At 33.1% G+C, this 15,418-nt stretch overlaps 1 protein-coding gene across 3 annotated transcripts in view; it reads left to right on the top strand.

Moving 5' to 3' along the window:
• Positions 1–15,418, top strand: part of GlcAT-I (Glucuronyltransferase I) — an 86,814-nt gene that overhangs the window by 59,128 nt on the left and 12,268 nt on the right. For 2 of the 3 annotated variants that reach the window (XM_085949026.1, XM_085949028.1), the window contains one exon: positions 2,820–2,966. In XM_085949026.1, coding sequence (XP_085805152.1) covers positions 2,820–2,966 — 147 coding nt within the window. The remainder of the gene's footprint in view (positions 1–2,819; positions 2,967–15,418) is intronic. The other variant, XM_085949027.1, reaches the window with a different exon arrangement.

Genomic DNA, 15,418 nt, shown 5'->3' with positions numbered 1-15,418 from the left:
ATGACCTAATAATATACGGTCTCCAATTTTATTAGATTCAAATTCAATTTTTATAGCTGATTTTGGCAAAATTCATGAATTCAAGAATGAAAACCTAACCTAACAAATAATCCAGTATATCGACTATTTTCAAAATTTGTTTACTGCTGGCTTCCTGTAAAGTGTAAGCCGACAAGAACCGTGTTTTATTTAGACATTAATTTTATGTCAATACTATAAGACCGAAAGAGGTTGGACGGTCTTTAATATACGGCCATATATTTCCGATACAACATTTCATTGTGAAGTGTGCTACGGCGAACTGCATACGTACAAGTTTCTGGTCACGGTTTGTTTCGTCTTTTTATCCATTCCTGAATAATGCAACAACCATAACTGGAATTTTTTGGAAATTTTGGAATTTAGAAATATATTGCCTGCAGTCAATTAATTTTCTAGTTGAAAATTAGAATTTCGTAGTATTGGCAATTTCATGAATTATGCATAAAATGTACAACGCTGATTTTAAATTATATGAATACATACAAAAATAAATTTCTCTTGATACTTTGGAGTAGTAAGTATTTTTAAAAATAATTATTTAAACAACTGGTTAAAAATATATCCTAGCTTAGTTCCTACTTAAAATATATTTTTTTAGCCTAGTAGGTAGTTTATTTTTAAAAATATATTAGATAATTGATTGAGCTGGCATGTCCCAAATGAATTAGCTCCTCACTCTTAGTTTTGCCTTCAATTTTCAATCTCTAATCTCACATACAGTGGTGAAGGGTGGAGGTAGGCTGTTAAGATCCGACACAAATAGTGCACACTGAACTTTGTTAGTCATAACGTATTTGTTTTCATTGAACTAAGACTGCAATGTGTAGATAATGTTTGTTAGTTTATAAAATGCAATTGAACCCTGCCTATCCCAAGCTATAGTAGATAATAGTCATAAAATATTCATTTATCTGTAGTTATAGATAGAAGAATATTTTTTATCGATTATGGTTTGGTGGGCAGGGCTTCGTGAATTTTAAAATATGTATTCTTAATTCAACGAAAACTAATAAGTATGACTGAAAAAGTGTGCACTATTTTGTCGGATCACCCATGGCATACCTAAACTATTACGGTTTGGATTGGCAGGGTTTAATTGAATGTAAAAAAACTAACGAATACTATCTACACATTGTAATATTAGTTTAATGAAAACAAATAAGTATGACTGAAGTTAAGTGTGCACTATTTATGTCGAATCAACAGCCTCCACCTCTTGTCACTGATACATACATATATCACAACCGTCTATACGTTGGTATAATGGCTTTCGTAAGTTTGGCATTTGCCTGTTTTACTTTTTTTTTTAATAATAAACTACTTTTTTTAAAATAGCTTACAATAATTTTCCATACTTACGTAATATTTTAGCATTTAATAATTTCTTTCTCACATTTGAATCTCTCGTGCCGAAATCTGACTTCCTTCTAAATAAATACATAATATACATATACTCCAATAAAACCATATTAATCATGACCGTCTCGTTTTAGAGTAGTATAGTCTCATTTCATTCAGATGTCGATATATATAGATATATATCGAGTCACTGCATTCTCATCCATTGGAATAACTATTTTCCCTATACTTTATTATCAAGCTAACATTGATACAATTAATCGAAGCTAGTCTGTTTTAATAGATCATAGTGAATATGGCTTCCACCGTAGATCAGAAATTTGCAGTGCATCACATTCGTTGATCACAAATTGAATTTTTTTTATTAGTGTAATGTAATTCTCTCCTTTGCCCGTCTGCTTGCACATCTTTCAAATCAAGTTTTAACGAATAGCTAGCAAATTAATCCTGATAAGAAAAGTCTTACAGCTCATATCATTTTCCACTTTTATGTTATTTAACTCGTTCGACGCTGACGACACGGCTGCCGTGTCCCCGTTAAACGGCCATTAGATGCAATTAGCATGTTATTTAAATGTGGTAATCTATTTATAGTGAAGACTTTTTAGGATGGTTTTAGTTGAAATAGTTTATAGAAAAGTGGTGTGCACCATTTTTCAAGTGCCACAGAGGGATGTTGGATTTTTTACTTTTAAAATTATTTTTGAAATTCCTGAGAAGCTTAGAGTTTCACTGAAAAATATCTCAAGTACATCTCTCCTAAGCAGAGCGGGTCGGCGTCCACAGAGTGGAAGTTTTGTTTTGTTGACAAACTTTTTTTACAATGAATGCTTCTTAGCCATTATTCTAACTCATTGGGATCAAACGCATATTGTAAAACAACATGCATATTTTTCCCATTATTATTAAAATAGTACTAAATACCACTGACCAAAAGGGGTTCTAATCACCATCCCCCATTTAGGGACCATCCGATTAAATTCCGCTCTACACTATTAAAATCCTAGTAATATTACTCTAAAGCTTGACAGTCAAAGATCGGGTATTGGTTTTATTCTGATCCGCTTTTACTCAGCAGTTTGATTTAAACGCAGACCATAATATGATTTAACTTTACTACGTTTGTTCTATATCCTCGATTGCCGTTAATTTCTTCATATTGCGGAGTACGCTGCCAAGAGTGTTTCTATGTTCACTCCGGCGGCGACGCAGTGCCATGCCTTGTGACTTATCTGACCTGTATTGTTTCCCTTGTGTATAATGTTCGTTTGATGCTTTGTTATTAGGCAACGCTAGTTCATCGCATTTTATTTGTTTTTCATTTCCCCAAAACAAAACAAATCCCGTCTCATCTCTCCGAAATGAATGTATGCTTCCGCTGGTCCACACGTGTGTGCGTATTGAACCGAATAACAAAGGAACCTAATTGGATGAAGGCGCGCGGAGTGGAGCAGAGGAACGCGGGGCTCGACTGGCTGCGGAAAAACCTCAACGGAGACCAGCTCAACGGGGTCGTCTTCTTTATGGACGATGACAACACATATTCGCTCAAGTTATTCGAAGAGGTGAGCCATTACACTTATTAAAATAAAATTTTCTAGTCATAACGTTCATGCCAAATAATATACCAATATATTATATTTCCAAATAAGTCTACAATTTTATTCAATATTTGTGGTAATTAACATTTTTGTGTTACAAACGTAAATGGTTGCTTTAAATATCAGTTTAATTTTTCCATCATTAACATATTATTTTCAAGATTATGGCTATTTTTATTAATCCATAAACCCTTATTGCTATAAATATAAGCATAATAAAATTGGACATATCAGCATTTATCTGTATCATTTTCAGGTTTTGAGAGTAATTATAGATCATTGTCACATTGTATGAAATTACATCTAAAATATGCAAGTATTTTTTGTTAGATTTTGACAATATTATGAGGACTTTAAATAAATGCCACGGTAACCTCCACAGAAAAACCAAAGAGAAGTTAAAGCCACAAAATTATGTCAATTGTATTTTGTAAATGAAATGTGTACAGTTTGTTGATAGAATTTTTTCTCCTGCAACGCTAATTTTTTTTTAACATTTCGGTTCGGTACCACTGTGATGGCGAATGGTTAGAAATGTTCCAAATGATATATTCTTGGATGTGGCAAAGCCACAGCTGCAACTGTTAGTATGTTATGTTTACTAAGTTGAGAAGATATCTCTCCATATACAATTTGAGACCCACAACAGTTTGATAAGGTGAAAAAACTAAAAGACAAATCTTATAAAAAAAAGAAAACATCGAAATAATTCAGATAATCTTGATTTCATAAAACTCAGTTCACGGATATTTAAACCCTGTATATTTTTAAATGGTTTACATATTTCCAAGGTAAATCCAAGAGTCATCGATGTTCAGTCCATGACTAACACATGATCATAAATAGCATTGCGTGTTGTCGCCTGGTGTGACTTTCTGCAGCCGTTTTAACATGTGCCAGCCAATATTCTGACATGAAATTTTAACTTTATTTTGTTAAGGCCATGCATTAGTTGAGGCACGGTCTAAAAAGATCGTTGCTAGGCGATGCGCGGATTGCGGGTGGCGGGTGAAAATGACGCCTGTCAAACGAAATATTATTTGTCATATAAATCCAACATACGTCCATTTTATGTTCTGTTTATTGTTCTATTAGTAACAATAATAATATATTCATTGACATGTTTTCTTTTTAAAGTAAATGGGTAACGTTTTTAGTCATCTTTACACGATTTTAGAATTAATTGACCCGCCGCCATCACGCAGCAAAGTGACGTGTTCCTGGGTCAACATTCTCTCACTGAATGGCAGCGAGTCCAAAATTTCGTCGTGCGTACAGTTGAAAATTATTTGGCGTTTCACTGATGCGTCACCTTAAATACAGACGATTACAAACAGGTAAACTACCTGTAGTCAAATTTTTATAGTGTGTCACTTGCCGAAACGAATGTTCTATCTCTGGTTCATGATGAGAGCATCTACAAAAGATAAAACACTAGGCTATATACTTTTAAATAATGTACTATTTTTTTCTCCTTAGAGTATTGTATTAAACAATCCGTGGAGGAAAAGCGACATTGATATTCGTGTTCACTAAGGGACTAGTTAGGCAGGGGGGACTATAATTTGTAACATATGCATTCGGGAAACCTAGTTTATTAGAAACCAGACTTCCGTTAATACGAACGCCCCTCGACCAAATTAGTCTATTGCATTTAAGTTTTACTGTTCATTAAAAAATAATGCTAATTTGTATTCTTTCAGTATGGAGTCCTTTAAATTTAGTTTCGATTTTTAAAAAAAAATTGATCCCGCGTGATCTCGAAAAGATTTTAAAATTTATATTAAAACATGATGAAATAGAAAATCAATAGATGCACTAAAAAAACTTATATCAGCCTGAAGCCACGTAAAATTTGGAAAATCCTGTTGTTTTTTCTTATTAAATACCGTAATGTAGGATAGCAGATAAAATCTGCGTACATTAAAAACAGACCTATTTTTATGTTCTATTTTTAATGCTTCGCGATACATATTATATACACACTGACTACTATATTATTATATACATGTTTATTACATCTGGATATTGTCTATGATATGTGTTAAACAAAAATAACCCTTTATAAGCATTATAAAAATAATTTCACTAACGGATTCAAATGCGATACGTTTCTTTGCGCTGCCATGCTGATGATTTATGAAATTTAAGACATTAGACAAAATGTGACCATTGTAAATAAGGCAATAAAAACTGTTATAGAAGTGTTTGTTTTTACAAATCTGCTCCAAATTTTTATCAAGAGAGATAACATTTATTATTTCACATACACTGAACCATTGTTCTAAATAATATTCATTTCATATTTTAGTCCACCCACATATTCTATTTGTTATCACTAGAAATGAAAGTTAACCATGCAGACAACTATTATGCTACTACCACGCAACATAAAAAAATAATCTTTTTGTTACATAGAATCAGACCGTAAAACCTACATGAGTTTTATTTGTCGCAACACTTTTTTTTTTGAAATCGTCATCATGTTTGGCTCAATTTGCCCCCACCATTCTTAGCCTCCCATGTCTTCCTTTATCGTCTAAAATAGCACCCGTTGATAACCAGTGGCGGACGGTGGTCTTCAGAATAGCACTTTTTGGTAGTGCGCAATGGTTTACCTTCTATACCCAGCATTGGAGCATAGGGCAAGCACAAGTTCGCGCCACTTCCCTCGGTCCAACGCCAACTCTTGCGCCTCCCGCCATGTCAGACCTGCAGCACGTAGGTCGCTTTTGTAGCACCGCTGCAGGGTGAGGGAGGGCCGGCCATGGCAACGAAACCCTTGAGGCTGTGCCATAAGGGTATGAAGTGTCACACTCTTTGGCGGCATCAGGAACACTCTTGTCCTAGCCACGTAAAGGTCGTAAAGCGTCTCTTCATGATTACCTTAATCACCGAAGACTGCTGTGTCAATAAGCTAATATTATAATATCTTAGTGTACAATAATGACTGAACGTCGAACTTCTCAGAAGATAAATTAAATATGTCTTTGTTTATTTATTATATTTCTTAAAAAAGTTTTTAAACACTTGACTGATTTAATATCAATAAAGAAAAATAAATGTCACAGTTTATGGCTTAACGCTGCTGCGAACAATGAATGCGTCAGCCAAATTGAACCGTTCTAAAAACGGATGACGACACTGGGTCACTTTGTCAATAGTGAATAGCAGTATATTTATTTCTTAAATTTCACATTATTATTAATTTAAGTGAAATTATAAAATAAACTAACATTGCGTAGGTAATATTTATATTGTAAATCAGCGTTCATTCGAACTCAGATTTATTTCTAATGTATTTATATGTCATTAAAAGTCTGTTTCTCTTATATTATCGTTCTTATTTATTATTCAGCTACGACCTACTACCCATGTAGTGCTGCTGTGTTTTTTTGAATTTTGATGTATTATATGAATGTATTTGAGTGGTTTAGAAATAAATGCGAGAGTTGGTATTTTCGTAAAAGTTTGGCGATTCATTAAATCTTAAATGTGAAATTGTTAAAAATTAGCTCGCCAACATTGTTATAAAACAGAAACTGGCGTTTTTGTTTCTAGAGTCCTAATTTCGTGCGCCGATCAGAAAGTGTGTAAAAAATGCTACACACACCGCTACCATAGGAACATTGGACCACGGTTTAAGAAGTATACAATGACCTCATTGTAATCCTGTGCAAACTGAAAATCTATTTGGATCGCAATCGCTTTGCGCCCATGAACGAAGTATTGTTCATAATATTGCTACATGTTCTACTTCGCTAAGTGAGTGATACACATATGAATAACAATGAAAAGTTGAGCGATGTCTTCAAAAATGCAGGCGGTGCGTAGCACTTGTATGGTATTAGAGGAGCCGCCGCTGTTGATAACGTCAATTCAACGATTTATTTAAATCTTTGCATTATTCATATTTTTCATATTTTCACAGTTTCAAAAGCATTATGGTATATAATAGGGCTACTATTAAAATGTAAGACACAAACCCTATAGGAGGCGGCGGAGGTTACGCCATTTACGCCTCTAGAGGCTTGATTATAAGGCAACACTATCGAGGCTCCACTTTTTGTTATCAGTCCTATCGATTCTTCATGGTCGGTTTCCAGATAAAAATGTAAAATAAATTACTATCAATCTACTTTTTTTTTTTACTATTTTACTACTTCAATCATGGCCCCCACATCCTGAAGCGGGCCCCAAGGCTAGGATCTTTGTAGGGCCCTAGCTATCGCCAAGGTTAAAGGCAGTGTGACGCTCTACAGTAGCGTTTTCCAAATGGCGTTCACGGTAAAATTAAGGGTATTTAGTGTATTTTTAATACTTACCTCCACTTGAATTATGGAGTTTTCAAGTAATGACACAATTAAAAATTACATCGCTCAATCACATTATAAGTGTATTAAAATATAGCTGTATCTAATTAAAGGAAAATAGCGCTGCAGGTGACTTTTTTTACTATTAGAGCAAATTTGTGATGTGTGTTTATCTCACTTATTTAGTCGACTCGCCACGCCGGCCCCCCCATAAGCCCGGCCCCCAGGCTAAAGTCCTGTCAGCCCCCCCCTTGTGGGGGTCATGGGCAGTGGGCAGTGTGGGAGTGTCTTTCTTTGACATGCTTTGAGCAATGCCCATGACACCGCCTTCTGTCAGGCTTCTCACTGAAGCCGATTATGAATATAACCGCATACCTACTTGATTGGTATTCTTGTGCAATTTTTTGTATAAGTATTCATGACAGCCATTTAACGAACAGTGCCAGTTTACACTTGAACCGTGTCATCAAAAAATGTGACCAGTTCTGACTTGCATAAGTTCCACAGTAAAGAGATTCAAGCATTTTCATGCCGCTTGTACAGTCAAAATACTTGTGTAATATTAACATGCAGCCAATCATATTATTATATGCAGTTACATTCTTAGCCAACTTTATAGCACTGTAAATTCTTGGGATTCTTGGAGACGTTCCAATTGAGGAGTAAACATGGGTAAAGAAGAAGAAAACTGATTTTGACTTTTTTAAATTTTCCATTCTTGTTAATCAGTTTAATTTTCTTTTTATGACCGTAAATATTTTACAAATCTTTTGAATAATGTTAATATTCATTTAAAATTAATCATTTGTCACTATCTTAAAATCATAAAAGTCTTTTTTACCTATCTTACCCATTACTAGACTGACTTGATAATACCTATGCTTATTCCATAAAATGATATCTTGCGAATGGCAAAGAACTTTATCTTTATAACATAATGACAATTTTACATTTCACGATTTACAGTTCGTATGCAGTATAGTCGTAAAATTATTTTTACGTGTATTGTTAAAATTTCACTATTATAACACTGTTGTCAATAATGTTATCTACTTGCAGTAAAACAAAAATGAAGTCCGTTCCTCAGCATTTATTTTAATAGCATTTGGCAAAGGAATATTTTTTATTGTTGTTTTACTGCAGATAGATAGCAACTACCGGCATTAAATTTAATCCGGAGTCAAATAAACTAAATAATTTCCAACCAACCTGAGAAATAGGCACTTTTGTGTTAAATCTGATTATTTAAAACTACACCCTATATTATATGCCTATTGATCTTGGGGAATATGTTTTGGACACAGGGATTTGAAAAACAAAACACTTTATTACTAAACTTTACAAAATGAACAAAATTAAAGTAACATAATATTGCAACATTATGTAAAAATAACATTCATTTTGTTATGCGTTGCAAAAAAGAATCTATTTAGATTACCCTGCTTGGCGTGTCTGAACTTATTATGTAAAATTTGTCGATAACTGTCAAATAATATGATCGTTCGCCCATGATTCCACTCATTGTGACGTGGCACATGTCAAAATAAGTGTGGGACAATATTTTAACATGTATATGTTTTACCGCTTGCCGTGATATTAAAATTATGTGCACAAATTCGAGTGTAACGCAAAATGTTACCATTACTATTTTATTACTATTTTTCACAACATCGCGACGAGCATGGTGCACGGTCTAAGGCTGCAGATATTGTATAAAAATTGAATTGAAGTTCTGTTGGCGTGGGTTCGAATCCAACTTCCGACAAATATTTTTATATATTATTAATATGTAGGTACCTATTTCTTAAATTATTAATTTATGTTTTTCACCTTTTTTTTTTTTTTTTGACCATGTCCGATCCTGATAGAATCATAAATGGGCCTCCACAGGGTGGAGGTTTGTATTGACAGATATTGCTTTTTACGAGAAATGCATGTCAGCCACTCGCTCAACCTATTAGGTCCATACCTTGACACACACAAATTGAAAAACAATATGTGTACTTGCCAGACCCAGGATTCGAACCTGGGACCCACGGCTTTATAGTCCAACGCTTAAGCCGCACGGCCACCGTGGGTGAACCTTAGTAAGACAAATATACGTTAATAAGTGAATACTTGACTAAACAAATTGATGATAAAAAATATTCTTCTATTTATAAAATACCTAATATTGTGTATGGTTTAATGGCATAATTTTAGATATTTAATAAATAAATGAATATTTTTTTACTATTATCTAATATGACTTGGATTTAGGGTTTAATTTAATTTTAAAAAGTAACAAACCCTATCTACATCAGTTGTCGGTAACCTTTTGAGAGACTGGGTAAAAAATTCAATTTTGAAAAAAATATTTGGTTAGTGGGTAAATGCTGAGTACCTCCGCTACATGGAAGTACATTGGAATGTGGATATGTGTCTTCAATCGCTCTCAGACATATACATGTTCCAATGTACTTCCGTATAGCGGAGGTACTCATCATCAGGCTACTGATGTTTAGTTTATGCGTTCCAGATTACGACATGCAAATAAATTTTACGTGTTCAGATGGCTCTTTCCGCATTTAGTGTTTGTAGTGCACTACTTACAGATGTGTCCTTTTTTATTAAAAATTGATCTCAGTATAATGAATTCACACTTGCTGGGGTCTCGATGAACAAGGGCTACTTCAACAAAATGTTAGTTTTTTTTTATGATAAATAGGTACCATAATATCTATCTATATGGATATGTGACGCCCACGATGCTTATAATGTCGTGGGTCCCAGGTTCGAATCCTGGGTCTTTCTTTGCAAACGCACATATAACTTTTTTCAATTTGTGTTTGGGAATCAGAATATGGACCTAATAGGTTAAGCAAGTGGCTAACATCCATTTCTCATAAAAACTAAAATATATGTTAATATTGCGTTTTCTGCAAATTGAAGATGACACATTCAGCGATCAGTGAAATTTTCTTGATGCATTTATAGAATATTGTTCTATGCAGAACGTAGTATAAACATTTTATATTATCATATTGAATATGATAACTCATACTTGTCCAAATTGTGGACTGGCTGCTTTCTGCATAACGGCACGCAAAAATTGTATCACGGATGTTATTTTAATTTCTCATTTCTATTTATCCTAGTGCATATTATTTTCTCTTGTGTAAGTTATATATATTTTTTTTATAAACTAACTATTTGTGGTTTGAATAATAATTGACATAAATAAACAAACAGCATGGCTTATCTAATTGCCATTTTCATATTCCCTATTATCAATGATTGATTTATTATTATTTTCTATCTGACATTGATATGTAGGTACAGTAAAATCAAAACGAAAAAAGCGGTTTTTCGATGGTGAAGACCCAAAACGTTACTAGAGATTTAATGTTTTTTGCGTATTAATTATTATTAATTATTCTATTTTCTTTTATATCTTATTTGTATCCACATTTTATCTTTGCTGATTGTTATTTAAATTTGTAGTAATACAAAAATAAACGTGTTAGGTATATTAAATTTTATCAACTGTTTGTTAATGCTCACTGTGTCGAGCTAAAAAAATAATGTTTTATCCTGTTAATTCTTGGTGAAGCTATTATAACATTTCAAATATAAAAAATGTGTAACCTGTTCGTAAACATAATTATATTTTTAAATTTAGTACTGTTTGAATAAATATATTTTTTAACTTTTCTCCAAAAAAAAATAACCACAGAACGCCTTTTGCGATTTCCTCATGCGTCATTGCGATAATGCTAGTTTCATAACACCAAAATCATACATGTTAATTTCAAAAGCCCTTAAAATGGTAGGTAAGTTTTAAAGTCCCCTAAAATGAAAATCATTTGATTTTTAATTTATTCTCTTGGTAAAATATGTAAAAAGTGAGTAAAAGATATTAAATAGGTATAATACTCTTTATAATGTATAAATCAAATAATAAATACATAAAGTTTACGCATTCAATAGATATGACTTTTTCTCATTTTTATCAAAACTATCTAAAATCGTTTTAGGGGGATTTAAAACTCAACGCTTCAATTTTGATTCAATGTGTTTTAATTAATACGCAAAAACATTAAATCTCTAGTAACGTTTTAGGTCTTCCTATACCACATCGGCACGCTCACCATCGAGAAACCGACTCATTCTTTCGTACGCTTTATCATTTTAATACTGCTGTACTTGAGTTATTTTTAAGTTTAAAAGATTTTTTTTTTTATGTCAAAGATAAGCTTACAATTGTAAAAAAAATGTGAATTTGTTATATATTTATGTCACGAGTTAAGTTATTATTACATTATATTTTATGGTTATATTTATTATTAAAATTTAGTTTATTAAGTTAAAATTTTTTACCGTGTAGATTTTTGACTAATTCATCGTTTTAATATTTTTTATATTTTAAAAAACATCGATTTTTATAAAAATATAAATGTGGATAACTTGAAATCCTTTTTATTTATATCCAATCAAGTTTCAATATTGGGACCACACCTAAAATAAAATTTGATATTCTATATCAATATTCTATTGGTTTGATTTGATTTATTTTCAGTTTGGATGTATTTTACGAATTTCTAAGTTCAATGAAAACAAATAAGTAAGACTGACAAAGTTTATTGTGCACTATTTTTATTGGATCTCCACAGCCTACCTCCACTCTACTACTGTGTGTATGTTAATATTTCACAAATATTATGAGAGGCGACATGATGTGTGACTTAACCCATTGCAGACAGAATTAATTTTTCAGGATCACTTAAAAAGGCACACTGATTACTAAAATTGATATACGAGGGTGGGTCAATAAGTCCTTAGAAAAGCCGACAGGTGGCGCGACTAGTACTGTTAGCGGTTTGTTTTCATGCAGCAGCACTACCGATTTAGTATGCTGCAAAGTTTCAATCAGATTGGTCGGGTTGTTGTGTGTTTCTCGTACATTTAAAAAAAAAATTTGCTTGTGGAAAATGGAAAAATGGAAAATGGAGAAAATTGAGTTTAGAGCTGTTATTAAACATTTTAATATAAAAGGGTTAACAGCAAAGGAAATAAAAAATGAGTTGGATTTAGTTCACGGCATATCTGCTCCTTCACTTGCAACTATTTATAACTGGTTAAATGAATTTAAACGTGGTCGTACATCAACAAAGGATAAACCACGCTCAGGACGTCCTGTAGAGGTGACTACACCAGAAATGATCAATAAAATCCACGATATGGTGTTAAGTGACCGAAGATTAAAGTTAAGTGAGATAATTGAGGTTACAGGGATCTCAAAAGGTAGCGTCATTTCTATTTTACATGACAAATTGGGCATGAAAAATATTTCTGCAAGATGGGTGCCGCGTTTGCTCACAGTCGACAATAAACGCAATAGGGTGGTGGCCTCTAAAGCCCTGTTGTCGCTCATGCAACGCAATCCGGATGAATTTTTTCGTCGCTTTGTGACTGTAGATGAAACATGGATACACCACTATACTCCCGAGACGAAAGAACAGTCAAAGCAGTGGATTGCGAAGGCAAACCATGTCCAAAGAAGGCGAAAACCGTAAAATCAGCTGGTAAGGTTATGGCTACTGTATTTTGGGATGCACGTGAAATTATTTTCGTTGACTATTTGGAAAAAGGAAAAACAATAACAGGGGATTATTATGCATCTTTATTGGACCAGCTAAAAAACAAAATTGAAGAAAAACGGCCTCATTTAAACAGGAAAAAAATCCTCTTTCATCAGGACAATGCCCGTGTTCACACATGTTTACGATCAATGGCTAAAATTGAAGAATTGAAGTTCGAATTGGTCGACCACCCACTGTATTCGCCAGATTTAGCCCCCAGTGACTTTTTCCTTTTCCCAAACTTAAAAAAATGGCTAAGTGGACAACGTTTTTTTTCAAATGAAGAAGTCATCGATCGGACAAATGCTTATTTTGAGGACCTTCCGAAAACTTATTTTTCTGATGGTTTAAAAAAAATTGAGAAATGTCTAACCAAGTGTATTGAGCTCCAAGGAGATTATGTTGAGAAATAAAAAATAAAAACTGTTTTAAGGGGGAGAGGCATAGAAATTCATTATCAAATTAAAGCTTTAAACATATTTTAATCGATCGATACCTATCTAAATACAATGGGAAAAATAAAATATATTTTTTTATTTCAAAGAGAAAGCGACAAATTTGAAAAAACGGCTAAAAATAAGGGTTTTACTAAAATAAATATTTATTGTTCCAAGTAATTTCTTGAAACAAAATTATCGATTTAACATTGTTTAATAAGTTTTCTTGGAACTGGCGAATCTCTTTTGTCAATTAATTATAGTTTTAATGTTTTTTTTTCAATCTAAAATCAATCGATTTTTACGAAAAATAAAAATGTTCAATTTTCATTAATTGCATCAAGCGAATACGTGAGCCTGTTCAATATATTTTTCTTACTTTTTAGGTATATTTAACGTAATATTTTAATTTATATTTATTATGTTATTTACTAATTTCCAATTAAATACAGTCGTCAAGGACGTGCTGCCTCTAGCGGCAATAACGTGCGATACCGAAATAACTGTCATCTGTATTAGATTCTAGTTCGCATGAATAATAGGTACCTACCTCGTATGTAGATACGTGGCGGTTAGTAGGCATTCACAGAATATTTTATTATCTATGCAGATGTGGCAACGTTGCTAACTGGCAACATCGCACTTTTTTTGACATTGATTTTTATTGTTTACAGTTTTCCATTGCTTTCGAAAGTTAGGTACGGAAGTTGTGTCGATAGATACCTAATGTTAGTTAGTTAGTGTTGGTTTGATATTGCTTGGTGGAATAGTTAGATTTTTGGGTAGATAGCGGCTGTAACAGTGTCTAATACAAGTGTTGTAACGTGAATTCAGTTCATATTTTTTGCGGTTTTTCTAGGTAGATAGGCAGGGGTTTTAACTATGGAGTTTACAGATTCTCTTGTAATAAAAGCCCTGCCTATCTACCTAGGAAAACCGCAAAAAATATGTACTGAACGTTGTGTTATATTGTGAACGTCTTAAAGAACCAAATACTGCCTATTCGACGCTTTCATTCTGACGGTGCTGGTAGCCCGTTATAGCACTTTATGAAGGATCAGAGTAACTGTATACTGAGCTTTGAGTAACAGGCCACATACTGCAGATGCCTCATGAGAATTTCAATCTGATTAGTCTGTTCCAAGTCAACCTGATTATGACATCAGAAGAAGAAAAAAATTATTATATAAGTGAAGATATGACATTCCAATCAGTACATCTTGGCTAAGGACACACAGAATTTACTGATTGGCACATTACAGTGGCCACCTAGTCCTAGAAAAGGAATACTAAAAGTTTCACTGAAATATGAGATGAAAAAATCAAGCATATCATGCTATTCAAAATTTTTATTTGATAACGGGCTAGAGCAGTCAGCGGAAGATACTGTCGCATGAAAGATCCATAACATGGATAATATAAACAGAAGCTATGGATATGTGGTTTTTATAGAGGCGAAAAGATCATGTGGCATATGAAAATGGAGAGACTGCACTCGTTTGTTCAGGATGAAAGAAGTTTTTGAAGGAGGTCAAGACCCGTTGTAGTGCCATAAATGATGGTGGGCATGTAGTACCGAAACATATTCATATTTGCCGATATTATATAATATATTCCCACAAGAAATATTTTGATGCATTCTAACGTTGAATTATACCCATAATGTTATACAGCACCTGACTATTGTTTCAATGAAATTGTAGTATATTCATTGTCGTCCCTGTCTGTCCACAGCTTTGTGAATGTGAAATACTCATAAATTTTATTATCATCGATTCCAGTCTGAACAAAATTATAATACTTACATATAATTTCATAATTCACATTGATGCTCGCCTCTTTGTGTACCCGAGGAAAATTCTTTATATATGAAGTTTACACGTATCATGAAATAATTGATATAATAAGCAAAATGTATAAATCAAACAGAATTGGAGCCTTACCTATGCCTTGTGGGCTAATTAGCGTCGTGTGACCGTAATGTAAAATTTTCAATCAAACACTGAATATAAAATAAAAAATAAGAGCCCTTTAATAATTATTAA

This window comes from Rhyacophila brunnea, unplaced genomic scaffold (genome assembly GCF_057557595.1).
Source record: "Rhyacophila brunnea isolate RB1 unplaced genomic scaffold, BYU_Rbru_1.0 scaffold_21, whole genome shotgun sequence".
NCBI classification, from domain to species: domain Eukaryota; kingdom Metazoa; phylum Arthropoda; class Insecta; order Trichoptera; family Rhyacophilidae; genus Rhyacophila; species Rhyacophila brunnea.
This window is presented reverse-complemented; position numbering and strand designations above follow the sequence as displayed.